The 22,893-nt window shown below is 29.7% G+C and overlaps 1 protein-coding gene across 1 annotated transcript in view; it reads right to left on the bottom strand.

The window, feature by feature from the left end:
* The window catches only part of Pdcd4 (Programmed cell death 4), a 36,428-nt gene that overhangs the window by 12,059 nt on the left and 1,476 nt on the right, over positions 1-22,893 (bottom strand). Inside the window, exons 2-7 of the mRNA XM_021147611.4 lie at positions 22,421-22,530; positions 19,282-19,395; positions 16,438-16,659; positions 13,826-13,923; positions 4,631-4,745; positions 2,295-2,402 (exon numbers count right to left, since the gene is read on the bottom strand). Of these exons, the coding sequence (XP_021003270.1) occupies positions 2,295-2,402; positions 4,631-4,745; positions 13,826-13,923; positions 16,438-16,659; positions 19,282-19,395; positions 22,421-22,530 (767 nt within the window). The remainder of the gene's footprint in view (positions 1-2,294; positions 2,403-4,630; positions 4,746-13,825; positions 13,924-16,437; positions 16,660-19,281; positions 19,396-22,420; positions 22,531-22,893) is intronic.

Genomic DNA, 22,893 nt, shown 5'->3' with positions numbered 1-22,893 from the left:
AATTGCCAGATTTCAATTTTAGAAAGCTTTCCAACAATCAAGGCTGAACTAGATCTGTTTACAAGCGCGAGTAAACGAACCCCAATAGCCGACGGGTACGAGAATCCTAAGAGGGTGGGGTCGAGATTAGCGCATGCGCCGTAACCCCATCCACGTTCCTCCCACAAGAACCGGTTTAATGAAGGTAGAGGCATCTTCTCCCTACGTACGTACGGAATCGCAAGAACCTGCGGAGTTCTAGGTTCTCGGAAATGGCTCCCAATATTTTCGCAGAAGAACAAAAACTTCCGTCCTAATTTCCGTCCTTCATTTTATTCAAAGACGGAAATCCGTCCCAGGACGGAAATACTTTCACCCATGGTTTAATGAATTGCTAACAATATTTATATATTATTTTACCTGTTTTATTCCCCACATTGCAGTTTGAGTTAGAAATTAAAAATACAATAGTAGAATTCCAAGCGTAACAGAGGGGAAATCACATAGGTATTTTATTCCAAAAAATGTATTAAATATATGTGAAAACAAAAAATTGTGCATGTGCAATAATATGCTACTTCAAGGTGTAATACTTAATTTAATTGCATGAAATAATGAAAGAGCCTCATAATTTAATTGCCAGGTAATTAAAAGTGTCCGTAACAGAGGGGAGAAATAAAATCCCACATTTTTGACATGCACTGTTATTTCCGCTATATTGCGTGATTTGGAACATCCTAATCTTTATTTGGAATTTTTCTTTTAATTATCACATTTCAAGGTAAAATAAATTATTATAAGACTTTTTAAATTGCTTACACATTTTTATTAACTTCAAAAAAATGCATTGTAACAAAGGGGACATTTTGCAAATTTGACAAATAGTTACAGGGAAATATGCCATTTAATTAAACATTGCACCTTAAAGTCGCATATTATTGCACCATTTTTTGTTTTCACTTATATTTAATACATTTTTTATGATAAAATACCTGTGTGATTTCCCCTCTGTTACGCTTGGAATTCTAATACTGGTTTCAGTTGGCATGGAATTCAACAATATTGTTTTAAAGATTCTACATCCAACAGGCACTTTTAGTATTAAGATATATTTTACTGAAAAAGACTTTCTCTGTAACCGAAATTCAAATAATTTCGTTCAAATTTGTATTTTGTCATTCAAAAATATATAGTTTAAAATGATGTAAAAATTTGCATGTCTTACAATTCTATACTTTTTTTGAACTGCTATTAAATAAGATGTTAAATACTGAATTAAAATTTTTTTTCTAAGAACATTTCTTTAACTAAAGAGTTTTATAAGTGAGTACATATATTTTGTGAAATGTTCCAATTAGTTTTAGAAATATGTCTCCTGATTAAAATAATGGGATAATAAATTTTCAGATTGTTACTACCCCCTATGTTTTGATGGTTAAAAAAGGTATGTTTATTCAAATTAAGTACGTTTTTGTGACTGATAGCTAGCAAAAATCGATTAGCACATTTGAAATTAACACCTAGAACTATTATGATTGATTTTTATTAAATGCAAATCCGATCATTAGAAGAAAGGTTATTCAGAGTGTTATCTTTTTTTCCTCCTTCACTATACACTTGTATGTTTAATTTTGATGATGGTGAAAACAATTCTATTCCATTAATCTTAAACATGTTTTACTTTATAAAATGATCAAATAAGAAATTTGAAAGAGTTGCCTTCTGAAAAAATATGTAAAAATCTAAATATGGTGTTTTAAAAAATAGCAACATTTTTGTGGCACTGTATGTGAAAAGATAATTTAAACAAAAAGTAGTAATGAAATAAATACATCATATTGCATGTTAGGATCTCTAGAAGATTTTATATTGAAAATAAATACCACAAAGCTTCAAATGTTTTAAGCTTTTGAATTTAAAAACGAACAAAATCACAAGAAAAATACAAGTCTCAACAACTACACTAATCAGTTAAGTTTAATGGTATTATTAAAATTTGAAAAATTCTTAAACTTCAGTCATTGTCATTTTATTAAAAATGTCTATATTGAAACCTCAACAAACCAGCAGTACCTGTAGAGTTCTTCACTGATTTCCTTTTTTCTACAGTACTTACATCTAAAACTTACCTCTTAAAAGTAAAGGAGTGTTTCACTGCATAAGTAAAATTTCACTGCATAAGAACAAAAAATTATCATTGAAAAAAAAAAAAATTTAAGAACTGTAAAACAGAAAGAAAAAAAAAGATTGAAGAAATAGGAATAAAGTAAAGTATCTTATTAGCAATATTTAGCTTAATCATTAAATAAATTTACCTCATATACAAGCTCATGATGAAAATGTGGGACTTCCAACTCCCGAATACAGCGACAAGCTTCATCACTATCACCAGAGCAGAGATATTCTTTAAGAAGCAAATGCATCTGAAAAGTATTGAATTTTACAATAAAAATTTAATGTTATGAGCACATCACATTACAAGTCACCTTCAAAATGCTAAGACTAAAATTGCTATCTCTGTACCCCAAGTCCAGGAAAAGAATATAATACATAATATACAATATAAAAAACAAAGCAAATACAGAAGAATAAAAACAAGACAAATACGTAAGAATAGTACGAACAAAAGCTTACTTGAAATAAATATCCAATAACTATATAACACAATTGACTGCAAGACACAACTAAGATAAAATAAACATAAAAACAATGCCCCTAACCTGCGCAGCACAAAGAAAAAAAGGACAGAAGTTAAGAAAGTAGGGACATCGTTAATAGAAAAGCTTGATCGGGGAAACACGATCAAGAGTTGGATTTTGCTAAATAAAATGAAAAAACTAATAATTCTCAATCAATTTCGTAATTTTAAAATCAATACAGTGTAACGTCCCATTCCCGGAAGGGTCGATTTTCTGGACACTTTTTAACAATCAAAATAAACAAACATCTCTCCATCTCCCCCTTACCTAAAAAAAAAAAAGGTCTTTTGACACGTTTTCTCTTATTCTAGCTTGCACTGAAGCCCTGATTTATGCATTGAACCCATAAATCACCAGAAAGGGGCAGTGAAGATCTACCAAGACCATTGAGTGACCCTTAGTGATGCTCCTCCTTTGGAATGCAGGAAAAGAGGGAGATTTGTTTTCAAAAGACTGCAACTGAGTCCCCTCCCCCTCCTTTCCTATGCAGGTGGCTGGTAAAAGAGGCATTTCCTGAAACCTTTTTATTGAAAGAATACTGTGAAAAAGGGTAACGGCAAGCGTTAAGGTGGAGGGGGAGTCACAATGGAAAATTTGAATAGGTCTGAAAGGATACACGTCCTTGAGAAACAAAACATTCCTTCTTCCCCATACCATGTAGTATTTTGGAGGCGGGGGGAAGGGGGTAACATTCTTTCTTTAGCAGATTCTTTCAGTCATATAAGAAAAAATAAAGAGAACCCGGTCAGCGTGCCCCACCTTTATGCTTGATTGATTGCCAATGATTGGAGAGAATTCAATAATTTGTCACTTCCCCACCCTCAACTTGAATGATCTCCTATTTACACTTATTTTCTTATACCTGCTAACCAATATACCTGATAATAAGTGTAGATACTGTAGAAATACTATAGTTTTAGCTGTATACATATATGTTTGCTCACTTAGAGCGTATTCAAAATTATATATCAGCAAACATTTAGCCTTGTCGCATTTTAGACATTTTGTGTAATTGATCAGCAGGTTTTCTCTACATGACAATTCTTTAGAAGGCAGTCTAAACCATCTGAAAACCAAGAAAAGTTTTTTAAATCTCCTGAGCTGCTTATAAATGTATAACTAGATTAAATTTATTTTGAACCACAACTGAGTTGTAAAGGTGATTCAGTGTTTGGATTTGGAGAAAATAATTATTAGTTAAAACAGTTAAACTTTTAATGATTTCAAGTACACGTTTGAAATACACAAATGTAGTTGTCTTAATACCAGTCATAAACAGCACCTCTGAGCAATTGAAAATAATGATGTTAAGTGTTATCAAATCTCTAGAAAATTAAGAATTTGAAGTTATTTCTTTAACTTCTGACAACAATGCAGTTAATATCAAAGCTTATCAAATTCTATCTGTTTTGGGTATCTCACACCCATGAATTCCTTATCCATTTGATCTTAGAAGTCATATTTTAATTCTGTTTGATATTGTTTATCTTATGATGCACATAACTGGATAACAAAGAAATCAGATGATTTTATTTTTAAATTTCCTGACATGCTTTGAGATGATTTACTTGATGCACATTTTAAGCATTTGATAAAGGTTTTATCAAACGGAAAAAGAAATGTGTGGTATGGTATTCTTTTTTCACATAAAGTGTTATTATATACAACAAATATTTAAAAACATGAAATAAGCCTTAAGAATATTTAATGAAAAGACAGTTGCAGTATTGAGACACATTACTCAAATTTATTTGAAGGACATGAAGCGACATGTCTAAGTTTTCTAGGATTTGATTTGCTTCTTTAGTGAAACATCAGTAATAATAGTCATGAATCATTTAAAAGAGAGAGAGAGAGAAAACTAGGAAAAATTAAAAAGATAACAAAACAATGAGGAAAAAAAAAGAAAATAATAAACGCATGAAGAATTGAGAATTCAAATTTGAACAAACCTGGTTGATTAAATATTTTACGGGTCTCATTCCACCTCCAACTCCCCAAACATTATCCAGTCTGACAAGACCATGTTTCATGCTCAAAAGAGCATCAGCATGCTCCAATGCAGCTCTATTAAAAAAGAATGACTATTATTGTAAAATAAATCGAAACATAAGAAAAACAATAAGGTTTGTCAAAGGAGAGTAAAATACAGCTTCAAAATATTGAATAAATAAAAAGCTTTTTCACTGTAATTTTTTTTTAACCAAAATTTTTAATTTATATGCAGATTTTATAAATATCACTAAGAAATTATATGCAATGTTTGGGCGAAGAGCAGAATCATTAAACTCATGAAATGGTTTATTTCTCAACTACTTTTAAAAGTATTCAGTTAACACAATGACGAGAAAGTAATCTCATAAAAATGACTTGGAAGGCTAATTAAATCCCATTTAAACATAGTATCTTTTCTCTCCCAACTTTGATGCCTCTTTCTTTTTTTTTTCAAATATAAACACTTATGGATGTAAACAAATATCTTTTTTATTCACTTACACCTTACATAGGGGCCAAAAAAAGCAGCAATTTTATTAACCAGATATTTCTGTTATAATCAAGTCTTTAAAACAACGAACCAGTACTTTTAAGAGTCAGGCAGGGTTGGATTATTAGGCACACATTATTAGGCTCTATCAGGCGCATGTTTTTTTATCTTTATGAAATTTGTTTTTCTCAAAGCTTTGGGAGGTCAAATTTCCAGATCCTCTGAAATTTTGAGAAAAACAAAGTAAAATTATGAAGGGCAATACTTTTTGTGAAATAAGTGAATCCAGGCACTGACAATTATTTTATGTTGTGCTAGGCTTACACTAACTATCAAATTATAAATACTTTCAGTGGACCCTTGTATCAAAGTTCATTTAAAAATCTTCGAAAAAAGGTTATTTTCATATTTCCTTTAAAATCTACCAGTACTAGACAAGTAGGAATCACAATGTGGAAGTTTTAAATTGTGTGAATTTTAACCATGCTGCTTTATTTTTGAATCGCTTGAATATGGGTAACAATGTAGTACTTTTAAATCAATCAAGTTTTTTAATTTATATAAATTACTTAATATGTTTTTATAGTCATAAAAATACAAATAGCATAGTGAGATTTTAAAACCATGTAAATACCAATTAATATAGTTTAATTTTAAAATCGTGTGATAAAAAATAGAGGAGTTTTAAAATCACATTATTATGAATGACAATGTGGGATTTTCAAATTGAGCGATAATGAATTTTGATAACTCAAAACGAGTGATTAGGAATAAAAGCGCGACTTTTAATGAGCGTCAATAGGATTTGCGATAATTTAATCATATTTACAGGAAATGGTGGAGAATCGAAATTAAAATTATTACTTGTTTAAAACTTGTTAATTCTACTACCATAAAAATATTAAATGTTGGTATGGAGGGAGAATGGGTAGCAGTAGCACTAAATTTACGTTGCATGAGGGCTGCACACAGGGTTCATGCTCCACTTTAAAAATAAAATTCAAGTACTTTTGAAGATTTATAAAATTCTCAAGGACTTAATTGATGATAAATGTTAAACAATAATAGCAGTGCTGAAAAATAAGACTTCCATTGCTCTCTCTTGATTTCGAAAAGTAATCCAAGTATAAAAAAAAGCAAGGGTGATTGACATCAAGTCGAGAATAAAATTCATGATGCATAAAAATGTCGGATTTGAATTTTACATAAGGCCTATTTTAAGTTAGGTATACAACCTCCGAATAAGCAAAGATTTGGACAAGTCATGAAGAAAAGAGGAACATTTAAAACAATCTATACAAAAATAAAAACAAAGTACACTTAAACTTATTTATAATAACAAATCTACAGTTAGAGTAAAGAAAACATACTAGTTAAAATTATTAAAATATATTTATTTGTAAAAAAACTCAAGCATCTTATGTGATACGTAAAGAACAAAACTAGCATTAACAAATATACTAAATAATTTTTGAATGTCTGTGGTAAAATATGATTGTAAAGAGAACCAAATAAAGCGGACAAAAATAAAAAAAGCTGAATTTCTACAACGTAGGCACTGGGAGGACAGGGAGTGTTTCATATAATAATGTGATATCAATAAGATATATAAAAGCAACTCTGTCGGGAGATTTTTATTTAGTATTTAAAGTGGCAGAAGCATTTAGACAGTGAAATTTAAATTGTTCTTAAAAATAATTTTAAAATTGGCTAATAAATATGTGCGTCCACAGAGACTTAAAGCACATATTCATTAGCTAAGCAGAAATTGGCTTTGCAGATGAAACTATGCGAGGTGTTGAGCTGCTCATTGCTGGTGTAGATCTTTTTGAAGTAAATGTAAGTCCATAAGACTACCAAATGCTCAAGGAGAAGGAAAAAAAACTGATTGCTATATAGGATGCCGCAGCTTAATTATCATTTTAAATTAATTACCGGCCAATAATTTAATATTGAAACTCTCACCTCAATATCTTCTGATAGATTCTTACTAACAATTTTAGACACTTTGAATGTTTTAATGAACCAATAATATTTAAATAAATTTTTTTCAGTAGCATCGATCGTACGTTATGTTTGCCTTTCAATTTGACTACCATCATTAAAATACATTCATCATCACTCCTAGCTGCCGTTAAAAACAAAAATAGGAACATAAAGCATAAACCAATCAAGGGTAATTATGACCCAAAAACATAAAAAATCAAAATATCCATACATTCATAAACCATACACGTTTCAAATTTAACATAACTAAATTACTTACTAATGAAGAATATCACATCTTTATAGTAAATAATTTAAGAAGGAATTTACTTCTCTCAAGAATAGCGATATTGGATTTTAAAATTGCTCGAATACGAATCGCAATATTGGATTTTAAAGTCGCTTGAATATGAATCCCGATGTTGGATTTTAAAAACACGAAAATAAAAATTGCGATATTGAATTTTTAAATCACGTTAATGAGAATCATAATGCATAATCTTTAGAACACGTGAATACCAATCGCAATGGGTAGTTTTTAAATCACGAATAAATACGAAAATCGATGTTACAATGGAGGGATAATAAATCGCAATATTGGATTTTAAAAATGCGTGAATATGAATAGTGACATTGGTTTCTCTCGAAAATACTATATCAGGTTTTAAAATTAGGTTTTATAAGTGCTTAAATACAAATCGCGATATTAGATTTTTAAATTGCGTGAATGGGAATTGAGAATACGATTTTTAAAACAAGTGAAAACAAATCGCAACACGTAACTTTTAAATAAGTTAAATACGAAAAATCAATGATTTATATTAAAATCGCCTGTATAAGAATCGAGGTTTTGACAGAATTCAGGGCAGTTCCCAATATTTAAAATTCCTAAAATCAGCCAAACAAAAGAAATCATATATCGGCGGTCAAATGAAATGGCCTAGAACTCCATTTCACTCTATAGTGGAAGTCACGGTTGTCAAGGCAACAAGTCCCGCGGCAGCTCCCCCTGAACACCATTTTCTCAGGAGCAGAGCAGCTTTTATTTTTTTGGGGTCCTTGGCCTGTTGTTATTTGGGAGCTCTTTATGACTAATTTTAGTATAAAAAAAGTTTAAATTTTAATAATTTTCTAAAAACTATGAGGTTGAAAAACAAATAAATTATTATAAAAGCGTTAATACATTATTAGTATTGAAAGTTTAAGGTAACAGTACTTTTCGTGCTTTTTGAGAGGCCAAGTCTTTTGTTACATCATTAAAATTAAATTCCTGCCAGACATGATATTCAATGCTCATGATTAACAAATGATTCAATCCTTTTTAAATAAAAATAAAAAAAGAGGAAAACATAAGGGAATAATAGCTCAATGCCTTGAAACCTTCTGTTTTCCAAGTACTTCATTGAAGCACTTTCATGGAATGTTGGAATCAAAGGTAACGAGATGGCGGACTCACTGGCTAAAGATGCTTCTTTGGAACCTTTACAGCCAGATTTACCTTCCACTTACAACGAGGTCTTTGCAGAGTGCAAAAAATTTTTTTATGGACCTCTGGAGGGTTCCTCCTCCGCATAGTTGGTATTTCAGAAAGCGACCTGGAAGTGCCTTGCTTTTTGAGGGTCCTAGAAGCCAGCAGACTTGTTTATCTCGCTTTGCAAGTGGTCACTTGAGGTGTCTCTCGTATGTTCAGGGGCAAAAGACTTATGGACTTTTGCACTAAATGTAGGACTGCTCAGGCTTCGCCCGAACATATTCTAAACTGTATCGATTTTAAGATCAACAAGGTTTTTTCAAAACCTCATCTATTTTTAGACTTCCTGGACATTTTTGGCTTATGGAATTGGTCTAATTAGGATGGACCTCTTGGGGATTAGAAACAACAACACTTTTTTCACACTGGAAATGAAAATTTAAAAATTAATTGTACTACTGCAAATTATCTTTTTCAGTTAAAAATAGAGAGAGAAAGAGAATTTCGTCAAAAAATTAATAATAAAAAAAAAAAATCCCAAAATTGTTTGCCCTCTCTCTAAAATACATAAAAATTTCCTGAACTAGAATAAGAGAAAATACAAATGATACTGAGATCCTAGACGCTTAATGGGTTAAAACCCTACCGAGTTGCTTACTCAGTAAAGTTTATAGCAATAATTAACACTTTTCTTCATTAAACACTTATCTTATTTTTAAACAACTAATATTCCTTTAATTTACAGTCAAAAATTTCTTTTAATCATCTACTAAAAACATAAAAATATTAGATACATAAAACAAACTATTAAAATATAAAAAGTGATTTTTAAGCCCATAATTTTTAATCAAGGTTGAAGAATAAATTTTTTACAAAGGATAGAATTTTTATTATTCACAATACAAAACGACTTTATAATTTTCTTACACAAAATTAGCTTTTCATTCCCTTGTTATACCATCTATTTACATGGAAGTATTCGTTAAATTTTTTTTAGTGTTTTAGTCTTACAATTCCTTCATTATTATTCTTTTAATTTACACTAGGGAAAATTACCTTTCAATACTACAATAATTCAATGACGGTAATATATTTAATAGCAGCTATGAATTTTTTTCTGATTTTAGAAACGAATTTTTGCAGCATATATGGGTCATTCTCACAAAAACAGTCATTTTCATGTCCCCAGTATATTTTATGTTTGTTTTACAGCTTACGAAAAAAAAAAAAAAAAATTCAGGGAAAGTGTCCTTCAGAATGCAAGCTAACAAAAGAATTAAAAAAAAATTATCAATTTTTATTTTTTTATTTATTTTAGGTAATTAAAATATGCCAATATGTCATTCACTCACTTGTCCCCACTGCTGATTTAAAAAAAGAAAAAAATTGTTACTGAAATAAATTTTTTTTTTTTACAAATTCGTGTATTTTATTTCAGAATACTAAAATATAGAATTCAGAAAATCAATTTTAAATTTAATTTCTGATAAAAATATTAACACAGCACTATTTTAAACTTTGTCCCCAGTGTTTCGCGTCATTCCCTCACAACAATGTTCTTATCACCTGCAATCTTCTTAGAATAAAAATATTTTAATAAAAACTTCAGAAGTTAACAACTGGCATCATAGAACAAAATTGCAGTATGTTTCCATCATCAACTTAAAGAAGCCTTGCTGTGGAATAAATTTGAATGAATCAAACCAGGTAAAATTTTTTACATTTGTCATTCCCTCATGTCATTTTTTAGAATAAAATAAAATACAACTTCATCGAGAAAGTGGATAATTATATGCTGCTTTCTTGTATGAATATAATTGTATGTGATTGACTTTAGAAATTAATTAGGCCTAACTGTTATTTTTAAATTTTATTGAATTCGTCATTCCCTCACTAGTGTATAAAGTGAGGGAATGACGCTGAAGTGAGGGAATGATTCAAGATGAGTATATTAATAAATTTTTTTTTGTTAAATCGTGCCAGCCAATTTTATTTCCCAAACCTGTAAAAACTATTAAATATATAAGAGTAAATTATAATAAATATTAGATATACTTAGTATGTTATCATTTTCAAACTTTAGGTAGATGTAACTTAGATAAAAACACGTATTAAAATAAAATATCATTCCCTCACTATTAGCGTCACTTCCTCACTTTTTAAATAGTGAAAATAATTAATTTACTTATTAATTAATTTGAAAAAGAAATTAAAAAATTAATAAATTAATTATTATAAATTAATTAATTACAAATTAATTATTTAAAAAATTAATTAATTTAAATATTAAGTATATTTTATAGGATATATACTTTCTTTATAATGCCATTACATATTTCTATTAATATAAAAAGTTTCAGAGCTTTTTATTCACTTTACTTTTTCGGGATTTTATGAACTGAAAAATGACAGTTTTCGTGAGAATGACCCATATAGAATTATTGTTAATATTTTTATATATATTAAATTTAAAATTTTTAGATTCTTACTTATTCATAATAATTATTTTAATTGAACAAATAATAATTTTGTATTGTTTTTATTTAAGAGAAAAATATAAATTTATTAAGTTTGTTTTTTAAACTTTTATTTGTATTAGATTTATAAGGAAAAAAAATGCCTCTCAAGAAATAGGTAAGGTCAATACATTAAAGAAAGCAACTATTATTTGAAACACACAATTCAAATTTTCTGCCAAATAAAATTTTTCAAAAGTAAGAGGAAACATAAAGCATTGTTCTACTGTTGTAGGCTGGCATATAAAAATCCCTTTTCCCGGAATTGTATAGCAGGTGCAGTAAATGAGTAAAACGAATCACCCCTTTAAAAATCAAGTTTCTGGTTATCTTTAGAAGATCCCTCTACAAGAACGTATTATTCCCTCATTTGCAATATGACGTTATTGATGAGACATATGGCTGAACCAATTATGACTTATGACTACCAATTAGGTTCTCTATATGTGCCAGAAGATCAGGGATGCACAAAACAATTGGTCTACAAATCACTCTGTTGCAGTCTTCCTTGATCTGTCAAAGGCATTTGACAGAGTGTGGAAACACAAATTAATTATCAAACTGCATGAACAAGGTAACATCAAAGGCAGGGCCTTGGCTTGGATCTATGATTTCCTGAGGCAACGTGTCATTAGGGTCAAATATAATAATACTATCTCTCACAAACTTTATTTAAGCCAGGGAGTACCTCAGGGTTCGGTGTTGAGCCCTTTTCTCTTTGCCATTTATCTGATGGGCATTGAGGAGTTACTCACCAAGCGGTGTGAGGCTGGAATTTTGTGTATGACATAGTTTTATGAAAATCAGGGGCCCAAGTGGACATGATTGAGTCAGAAGTGAATGTGACTATGGATGAACTGAGTGAGTTTGCTGTTCAGCATAAACTGAACTTTAATGCCAATAAGTCTTATGCCACTTTCTTCACAACTAACAAAAAACTATATAATTACGAATCTAGAGTTAGGTTCGATGGACAAAATATAAATGGAGTAAAACATCCTAAATACTTAAGGTTTATATTGGACTCCAAATTCAACTGCAAAAAACATATTGAGAACTTAATCTATAACGGCAGGAGAACACTAAATATACTCAAATATATCTCAGGAAGAGATTGGGGAGCTAATGCTGAAACACTTAGATGTACGCGATTGCCCTTATAAGACCTATTTTAGAATATGGATAACCTGTATATTTTTGCGCTTCAAATACCAACTTACAGAAACTAGAAAGAGTTCAGTTGAGTGCGGCTCGCACAATCACTGGTTTGAGAAACAGTTGTCCTAATGAAATCGTTTTGTATGAGGCATACTTACAGCCTTTGAGATACAGAGGTGGAGCTGACGTACAGAAATATTTTAACAAACTCATAAGTTATGGCTCTCATAATCGTTCACCTCGGATTGTCTAGGAGGGTGGAAAAGTAACAAAAGATTAAAGAAAAACAGTCCAATGAGCCTGGCCACGGAGTTGAATTTATTCAGTCGGGAGGTTGAACGCCACTCCCTGAAATATTATATTGATCCATCGGAGGGTTTAAGGGAAGTATTCTTCCACACCGAACTATAACAGGCAGTGAATAAAGCAAGTACAGTCCCGGATCATATGAGGCAGCTGGCACTTGAGATAATCAACGAAATCCCGGAAGTAGATATCCAAATTTACACAGATGGGAGCAAAAATAAAGAACATCAAACCGGGAGTGGAGTATATATTAAGACTCTTAATAGCGAAGTCAGAAAAATAGAAACCCGGACAATTGCTCGGAGTTTAGAAGGGAACGGTTGGCTATTGAGGTCGGTCTAGAGGCCATTTTGAATTAAATTAATTATAGAGCGGTATGGATTTTGTCTGATAGCAAGAGTTCATTGCAGCACTTGAAGAGTTGGTTCAATGTTGGTGACCGCACTAGCATAGCTATTTTGAAATTACTTAGACAGATTGCTGTGGTTCATGAAGTACACCTCCAACGGATTCCCTCGCATGTGGGGATTTATGGAAATGAGGTCGCTGACGACTTGGCAAAGCAGGGCTCAGTTGAGCCATTGTATTCAGTTGCCTTATTGACGAGCTTTACTCCATCAGAAAAAACAATCACTTAAAGTCTTGGAGGGTCCTTCCATCCCATGATTGGTATTGGCGGAGATGTCCTGGGGGCTACACATGGCCTTTCCTGTGATAGAGCCGACCAGACGGCGTTGTCGAGATTTGCCAGCGGCCACCTGAGGAGCGACCACCTTTCGCAATGGCAACAGGGTTTTCCCGGTTTGTGCAAAGTGCGACGTGGAGAGTGCCTCCCCGGAGCACATACTGGCTTGTCTTCACATTTCTAAGGAGACTTTTGCGATAGACCAGTTGCTTGCCCTAGATTTTTTGAGAGTATATGGACTCATTGATAATGTCTAGCTGTCGCTAGACAGTGAGGGGATTAGTCACACACACAGTGTTGCTCAACTTTGGCAACGAAAGTGATAGCAGTAGTGATATTGAAAAGTGAGAAACAAAAGTTGATTAAAAACACATCAAAACTCTTAAGGCAGAAGTTTTCACAGACAATTCCCGGTTTCAGGGAAAAATTATGTTTTTCACTGACTTTTCTCTCGAATTTCGTTTCCCCCACTCCCTGATGATATCCCACCGCAATAATCCCGGTGCGAATGAAGCCTGGCAATTAAAAGAAAATAAATACCTAGCATGAACACATTCAACTTTTCCTTTATAGCTTTGCACAAATTTTGGAGGTAAGCAGTCATCAGCTACAGCTCGAGCAATAAAATTTCCCAAAACCTAGAAACAAAATTTAGTTAAGAAAAAAAAAAAAAAAACTAACATTTTAAATAAGACTGTTAACATTCTAACAATCAAAAGATATGAGCGTTAACATGTGCGCAACAATTTTAAAATAAAAATCAGTGTCACATTACAAACAAAAACAATAAACAGAACATAATAACAAAAATTTCAATAAAAAATAAATTATATTTTACGGGATGGATATTAAAAAACAAATTATAACAAAATAAAAAATAACATCCAAGCATTTCTATCTATTTGTCATAAAGACTTATGTTCACAAGAAAACGCGTCTAATTAAAATACATACATATTTCAGGTAAAGGAAAGGAAAACAAAGCTATATTAAAATATTTCTATAATAAATAGGAGGTAAAGGAAAACAAAACTATAATGAAATATTTCAGATAATAAAGATAATTATATATTGAGATAATTAGAAATATTTAAAATAAATAAAAAACTGAGTAATCGCTATTAAAAAAGCTAAAGTGGTGAAGTTGAAAAAAAGAAATAGAAAAAATTATCCATAAAACGTTAAGTGAGATATAATCTATAGAAATACAGTGCTACCAGAAAAACGCCTTACCCTCTTAATTGCCACATCATAATAAAAACAACTGTTTTTAAAAACGGAAAAGTTAGATAGAAACCAAAATAAAAATAGTTCTTAATTTTTTTAAAATCAAAATAAATAAATGAGTAAAAAATTACATATTATAAAATTTCAACCTAACTTTTTCACATTGCCATATTTCTTGAAAAAAAATAGTGGCCATGCGTAAAATTCAAAGACTTTTTTCCACCAGAAAAATTTCAACTAAATTTATGTTAACCCCTTAAGGATCGGTAAATTTTCAAGAAAACTGTCATAAAAGTGCCTATTTTTTTGGCTTTTTTATTTGTATAACGTATTTGATCAGTGCTGCAACTAGTTTAAAATAAAGGACCTAATTATAAGGAAGAAAGAAAATGATAAAATAACATTGATAAATGATTAAACTTATTAAATAAAAACAACACTTAAAAACTACCAGATGGAAATGAAAGTTAGAACAAGCACTAACTAAATTTTAAAACCCAGGAGGATAAAGTAGGATATAATGTGATCAACTTAGAAAAAAAAAAAAAAAAAAAAAAAAAAAAAGAAACTCAAAACAATGCAGAATCAGAATTGTATTACTTGTAAAAAGAGAATGTTGCAATCTGCTTTTTTAAACATCGCCTGCTTTTAGCCTTAAATAATCTTATGGTTATAAATAAACAACCATTTGTTTTTATTCATTTTACCAAACGGAAAAAATCTTTTAAAAGCAGGCGATTTTTAACGAAAGTAGATGCGATTCCACATCAGGCAAAACTTGCTGATGAAATCGCACCTTTCAGGAATCAAAATTCCTTCAATTAAAAAATAATGTTTCTTTAAAAGATATCAAATAAAAAAACATTGCAGATGATAAAAAAAATTTTGTTCATAATAATTAATGCATCATCTAAAGGCAGCAGTCAAAATTTTCAGAAAATAGGAGGATTTAAAAAAAAAAAAAAAAAAATAGGAGTGTTGAAAAACAAATAAAAAATTTACTTTAAAGTAACTTAATAAATTTTCATGAATATTAATTTAAATCATAAAAAACTCTGTACTTCCCTACAGAGCCAATATAAATTTTAAAAACAGTAGTTTAAAACAAAATTGCCGAAAAAATCCAAAATTCACTAAGTGATATTTTACTTTCATTGAGGCTTTAACAATATAATTATGATGCATAAGTAATATAATAAACAATTTGTATTAACAATACATTTATATAAAATTGAGCTTAAAATTTTTTTTATCAAAAAATTGTTTTTGCCAAATTTTGCAATCTATAAATAAAATACTATTATCTTATAAAATTTAAAAATACATTAATGTCATATATATATATATATATATATATATATATATATATATATATTTAAAAAAAAAGTTATTTCGGCAAGGAAATTAAAAAAATTTCATTTATTGAATTTTACAATAAAATTATTATGAACCCTGTAACAGAATTTTTTCTGGCTTTCTGCAAGGGCTTTTAATAACAGATATTAAGTTTCAGAATGAACTCAATATGGCAATCGTAATTATATGAGGTGAAAAATTAAGTTTACTTTGATTCGACGAATCTTTAATAAAAGATTTTATTGAAACTCGAGGGTCTAAAAGAGCAAACTTTAAGAGTGGTAAACTCAGAATATTCAGAACCGTGCAACACTATGCAAGTAATGTAAAAAAACCAGGTAGATTATTTAAGATGGAATCCTCACGAATGGAGCGCATAAGAAGTGAATATTCAAATTTGAGTTACAATACTATTGTATTAAAAAATCTAATCGATAAAAACATAGGTTTTTAAAGATTAAGTTATAATGGTTAGCCCTCTGGGTGATTTAGTCCTGGTGTGATTCTGGGTGATCTGTTCATCTCTGCTTATGAGTAATTAGTAATGAACAAGAAAGAAATCTACTTACAGTGGCTGCATCTGGTGTATCAAGAATTAAATCTGGGAGGCTTTGTAATAAATTATCGAACCCAGCAGCTATATCTTCAAGACGCAGAATATGTCCATACATATCAGAAAGCAAAACAGATGTCATCTCTCGCAATGAAGGCTTGCGTTCCATGGCAAGATTAATAGCGAACCACACAATCTGCGATCTTAACTTACCAAAATTCAACTCACCAAGACAAGCCTAAGGGAAGAAAGCATATTAAAGAAAATTTATTTAATCTATTATTTTAATGAAACTATTTTAGCTCAAGACAATAACTAACAATTGTGCATATCACCAATAGTTGTAGCTGAGGTGGGTGCTATAATGTGTCACGTACATGAAAAATAGAATACATATCAGTGAATTAAGAGAAATATGCATCAAAATCTTCTACTGAAAGATTTTGATGAATATTTACCATTAGTTAATTTATATCAACTCTAAAATCCATATATATATATTTACATAACTTATTCAAATATTCAGATTATTTTATGCCAGCAAAAGACTGCAAGAAAGATGAAAAAGAGAAAAGACCTGAAATTAAAAAAAATTAAGAAGAATGCATCAAATTTAATAACTAATGACATTTTTCTTCATATGCTGCTTAAATGGGATGGAAAATATCAAATTTAAGACTGCATAATAATACTTTACATCAAGTTTTTTTTTTTTAATTTTTAACAAAAGGAAAAATATAGTATAAATTACAATAGAATTATAACAATACAGTAAGTAATATATGAAAATCATTCAAATAATCTAGGTATAAAGGAATGTTAGTGAGTTAAATTCTAATAAAAGCATGAAAGCTTAATAAGCATGAAAGACTCTTTAATTAACAAGAACTTATTGTGATCAACTTTAACTTTAGAAACATTAATTAGCCAATAATCCCCTCATCAGCAAGCAGCATTGAAAAATCCGAAGTGCTTTAAAGTTGACTTTGATTAGTTTTTCCTAGCTGCCATCTATTACAAATTATCCATAGTATTTAATTTTTATATTTAAAATGGTCATAAAATTTTAAGTTTCTTTTTAATTGTTGGATTTATAAAATTATTTCAAAATGATTTTGACCTTGGTCGTAGGAAATTATTTTTACCCACAAATGCATTTCAATTATCTCAGCACTACCACTTGAGAAATTGATGCTTAAAAGAGTCAAAGTTGGGTGGGAAGCATAGGTTTTATGGATATTGAAAAGTGAATCATAGAATTTTTTTTTAGCAGAGTTAGAGTGTTTTTTTTTTTTTTGTGTCATCAGAAATATTACAAAGAATGAAAAAATGATAAAAAAAATTTAGACAAAAAATGGGAAACAGAAAATTATGCTTCTAAAGAAAACTATCATGCCTGATCACAAAAAGTACACTCAAGAGCAAAAAAAAAAAAAAAAAAAAAAAAAAAAAAAAAAAAAAAAAACTGGCATGCCTGCCTAATATTGCCTAGAGCCCCCGCGAGCACGACGTGGCATGGATTCGATCAATGTGTGAAGTAGTGCTGGAGATAATTGACACCACGAATCCTGCAGGGCTGTCCATGTCGGAGTAAGAGGGGGTGCGGATATCTTCTGAACATCACGCTGCAAAGCATCCCAAATATGCATGCGATATGTATTTGATGTTTTACCGGAGTTCCGATACTCAAGGTATACTCGTGAAATGATCGAACATGAAAATCCAAATGTCATTGCTATCTTGGAGACGCTATGTCCTGTCTTCCACGCGCCGACTATAACACCACGTTCAAACTCACTTAAATCTGTATAACCTGGCATTGCGGCAGCAGTAACCGATCTAAGAGCTGTGCTAGACACTCGTTGTCTTATATACGTGTTGCCGATCACAGCGCTATACTTTGATTGGCTCCACCCTTTATTTGCATACTCATGCCTGTACCAGTTTTTTTTGGCTCTTCAGTGTAAAAGCATTTTATAATTTAAAATTTAACTTAGAATTCTTTTATTGATATTTGCACTTTTCATAGAAATTTTTTTTCTGTAATAAATTTACATATGTGGCAAATATATACAATCAATTTTCATTGAAGGTCACTTTACAAAAGAAAACATATATCATTGATTAACTTTTATAGAAATATATGACTTCGAAAAATTTAGAAAAAAAAAAATTTCAATGAATTTTTATACAACCCAATGTTTTAAAAAAGATATACAGAATAGTAAAACAATTTTTAGTTGCAATATAGTTTAAATAACTGCATTAATTTTCAAGCTTTTCAAGTCATAATTAATACATCATACTCAAGCTTGTGAAATTGAAAAAGTATTAATTGGAAAGATAAATACATTTAATAAATTTCTGAAGAAAACAAAAGATTCTCAAAATATCATAATGAGTACTATTAAGACTGAACACCCGCTAAGAAATAAGGTAGCTCAAACAAATCAAAACAGAAACTACTTATTAGGAAATTCTTTGCCGTTTGATTAACACTATGTGACTGGCTTACCTCCCTGTATTCCTCCACTTCATTTTCCTTTCGCAGAAAAGTTAGCAATTTTGATAGAAGCCCAGAAGTCAAGCTTCTCTAAACAGGTGCACATGCAAATCAAAGGAAAGAATTCCCTTGTTTCAATCAACGCAAAAAAAAATAAATAAATAAAAAAAAATAAGCATCATTTCCCTGTATAGATTGGTCATTGGTAAGAGGGACCACTGATTATTAGTAGTCCCAGTAAGATTTTAGTGGCTTTGGACAAATGGATCTCCGTCAATTTCAAGCCATATAATTTTCTTTTAAAAGTTTTTAGCAAAATTTAAGCAATAATAAAAAGAGAGACTGATAAGTACATACTATAACTTCCTTTGTATCACCATGCTCAAAGTATTCACAAATAATTGGTTCCACAGTTTTTTCCAGATCATCAAAACTTAGTTCAGGTGCTATTGCCTCAAATTCGCAATCATCCTACAGGATAAAAAAAAAAAAACTTTTTAAGGTTTCAAAAAATAAAACCAATTTCTATTTTTTAACAAAACAGAATTCTACTTAAAAACTATGTTCTTAGTTCTCATCTCTTAATCTTCTTGTTTAATTATTATTATTAATTTTTTTTTGCACTTCCAAATAAGCATTTGCTCCAAATGCTGAAAGCCATGCTAAATCTAATGCCCATGTCAGAAACAAGGATACGCGATAACAAGGCCACAAAAACAAATATATGATAGTGCATTAAACTTTTTGACAATAAAACTGAACAGAAATTGTTTGCTAATTGAAATACATCATTTAAATATTTTCAATATAATATAATACTTTGCAGAATATTTCAAGGACAATGGAATAATCAGTGGCATTAATATGTCAAATGGTCTGATGGGTGTAAAGAGAATATAACCGTCAAAATATCATACTTTCTTCTGGTTTTTAAGATCTTTATTAAAAGTTGTAGCCAACTTTTTTACTTAACTAAATTGTGATAGAACCTTGGAATATTTTTATAATTTAATGCCAGAGTTTAATTCTGCCCCTGGAAAAATGAGTGCTACAATGCTTAAAAAAGTATTGTCGCAGACTGTAAAAATAATAAAGTTTCCTGTAAAAGAGAAAATAAAATTACTGTGACGAACAGTGCGCTTAAGGTGACTGGATCATCATACATTTTTCATTTAAATATAAACTACACTCAAACCTGAAAATTGCTTTATTTCTATCATTTTATTTACTTTCATACTCAATTTTTATGATTTTGACAGTTCGTGTCTTCAGTAGTAGGAGTTAGGTCCTTTCCTGTCCACCTCAAATTATAGAGACTCTACAATATTACCATAGATAGATTATATAATCTTCAATGTAGTGAGTTCTGACTAGATTTTGAGTCAACATAATTAATAGACCCAATAATATAGAAGGAAACAGCTCAAATGCTCATCGCAAAACTTTTCCCACCACCCACTGGCACTACGAGTACTAAAAAGAAATGAAACTAGCTAAAAAAAAGTGCTTATTTTTTAAAAATTTTCAAATCAGTGTTTTTTTTCGAAGCTAACCAAAATACAATTGAAAGTCCTGAATCATAGGCAAGTCCTGAAAATAGATTTTTCCGTATAATGGGTCTTAAACAAGTATCGTAACACGCATTATTCAATGAAAAAAAAATTATTAAATTAACAATTTCACATCAATTTCATACAACATTTTATTAAAAATAAATAAAAGAAAGCAGCTGATAATTTGAGCTTTCTTTTTCATGAAAAAAAAGGACTCGTTTCTCCCCCCCCCCCATTTGATGTGAAGAATTAAGTAGGCAGATAATCAGATAAAAATAGCATTAAAAAAAAGCCTTGCATTCCAAAAGTAAATTGATCTGTTTAATATAACTATTTTATTTATAACTATTTATGTTCATCTTTATTGATAATCATAGTTGACAATTCTTACCAAAGTTAGTTTTTCTTTAACTGTTCTCATCTTTTCAACAACTCTCTTATTGTGCTTAATGAAGCAAATAAAATATTTAGGTATTAGAAAAACAGCAAGAAGAAAGATATAATTATTTTTATTAATATCTTATTTAACACTAGATTGCCCAAGGAAGTCATTTTGACTGCTTCTTAATTTCAATTAGAAAATCAATGACACAATTTCTTAGGATTTTGAGGCTTTTTGTACAACATATAATTTTTTTATTGTTAATATTTACTAATAACTTGCTATATAATTGTAAATAATATAAAAAAAATTAAAAATTAATTTTAAACAAATTTCTTTACACATTAGTTATTCTTTTACAATCCAGTCATTTTGACTGCTTTTGGGCAATATTGGTATATACTAAGTTTCAGTCTTCTTAGTGTTGACAGACTGTCACCATAAATTTTTTTTTGAAAAAGAGCTGTTTATTTTGATTGTAAAAAAAAATGTACGGAAAATAGAAGTTTCTGGTAAATGGACGTCCGGATATGGGATTACATTAATACATAACCATTTGTATAAGTTTATATTGATTTACATTCTGTAATGCATTTGTTAACGTCTTTTCTGATTCGGTGCAGTAGTGGGATCACCATAAAATAAAAATAGAATTATGAATATTTTTAATATTTTAAAAATTACTTTAGTTCAGGCTTGTGTCATAAAATTTTTCTTCAGTTTAGAAATGAACCTAAGAATAAAAATTTTCATTCAAACCTATAAGCAATACGGTGTTACAAGGTACACCTTCATCAGTAGGTATCGAAGGATAAAAGGTATTTCACCCTACTGATAAAGGTATACCTTGTGACACCAAAACACTAATAGATTTTAATAAAAATAATACCATTTGTCAATTTAAACGCTAATAAATTTTAATATTATCTATTTACTCTCGTAAGTTTAAAGTCTTGCAATGTTTAGCATATTTTGAGAATTTCTTAAAAATATATGTTTTACATTAATATCTAGTATTTTTAATCATTTAAAATTATAAATTTTTGAAAAAGTGACCACATGTTTTTAAAAGTGTCTACGGTTAAAAATGTGACAACTGGTCACTGAGCAGTAGATAAATTTCCGAACTACAAATTACATATTGATTTCAAAATTACAAATAGCCTCTTAACTTTTTTAATCAAAAGCACCGTTAAATATGAATACTCAAACTAATTTCTTAAATATTATGGTACATACACCTTAAAATTATGTATAAATTTAAAATAAACAATATTTTTTTTAAAAGTAGATGTGAAAAACCCTTAACTTTCTTGCACTATATTAAATTTAATTTAAGACAAACTATTATTGTAATACCTATTGCAAAACAATTGGGTAGTTATAACTGGACAAAATGCCAACCTTGGTTCAAATCCACGTGTACACATATTTTTTTCTTATCATCTGTTAATTTATTTGGAGATGTTTCCTCAGTTAAGCCTTCAGAAAATATGTTAAAAATTCTAAATTCAAAAACTTACTTATCACATATAAATTATCCACTTTAATTTTTAATTACCTGATTCTCATCATCATAATTAGGATCATGAATATCAGAAACTATATCTTCAACTTCTAGCATAAGTTCACTACCAGGCTTACCCCAAGTACCTTTACCTCCAGCTCCACCTATAAATTTAAATGCTACTTAATACAAAAATATATAAAATAGTTAGAGCATTGTTTAAAACTTAGCTGGTTTTAAACTTAATAAATAAAAACAAAGCAGAATATAAAATATTAGTCAGTATACTTTGATTTATAAAATTTTTGGACACAAAAAAAAGTAATCCAAAAATATTGGGAAAATTAAAAAGACAGAAAGCATAGAAAATTCTCCAGGGTGTATAACCAAATTTTTCAACAATTTCCTTCTTATCAAAAAATAGATTTATCAATCTATATACAAAGATGGGGGAAAGAAATGGTTTTTATCACATTATGCAACACAAAAGTTTATTTTAAAATAAATTAACTGTAAAATGCTTATTA

This window comes from Parasteatoda tepidariorum, chromosome 11 (assembly GCF_982258835.1).
Source record: "Parasteatoda tepidariorum strain Cologne lab strain chromosome 11, Ptep-v5.0, whole genome shotgun sequence".
NCBI classification, from domain to species: Eukaryota; Metazoa; Arthropoda; class Arachnida; order Araneae; family Theridiidae; genus Parasteatoda; species Parasteatoda tepidariorum.
The sequence above is the reverse complement of the archived record's forward strand: the minus strand, read 5'-3'. Positions and strand labels throughout refer to the sequence as shown.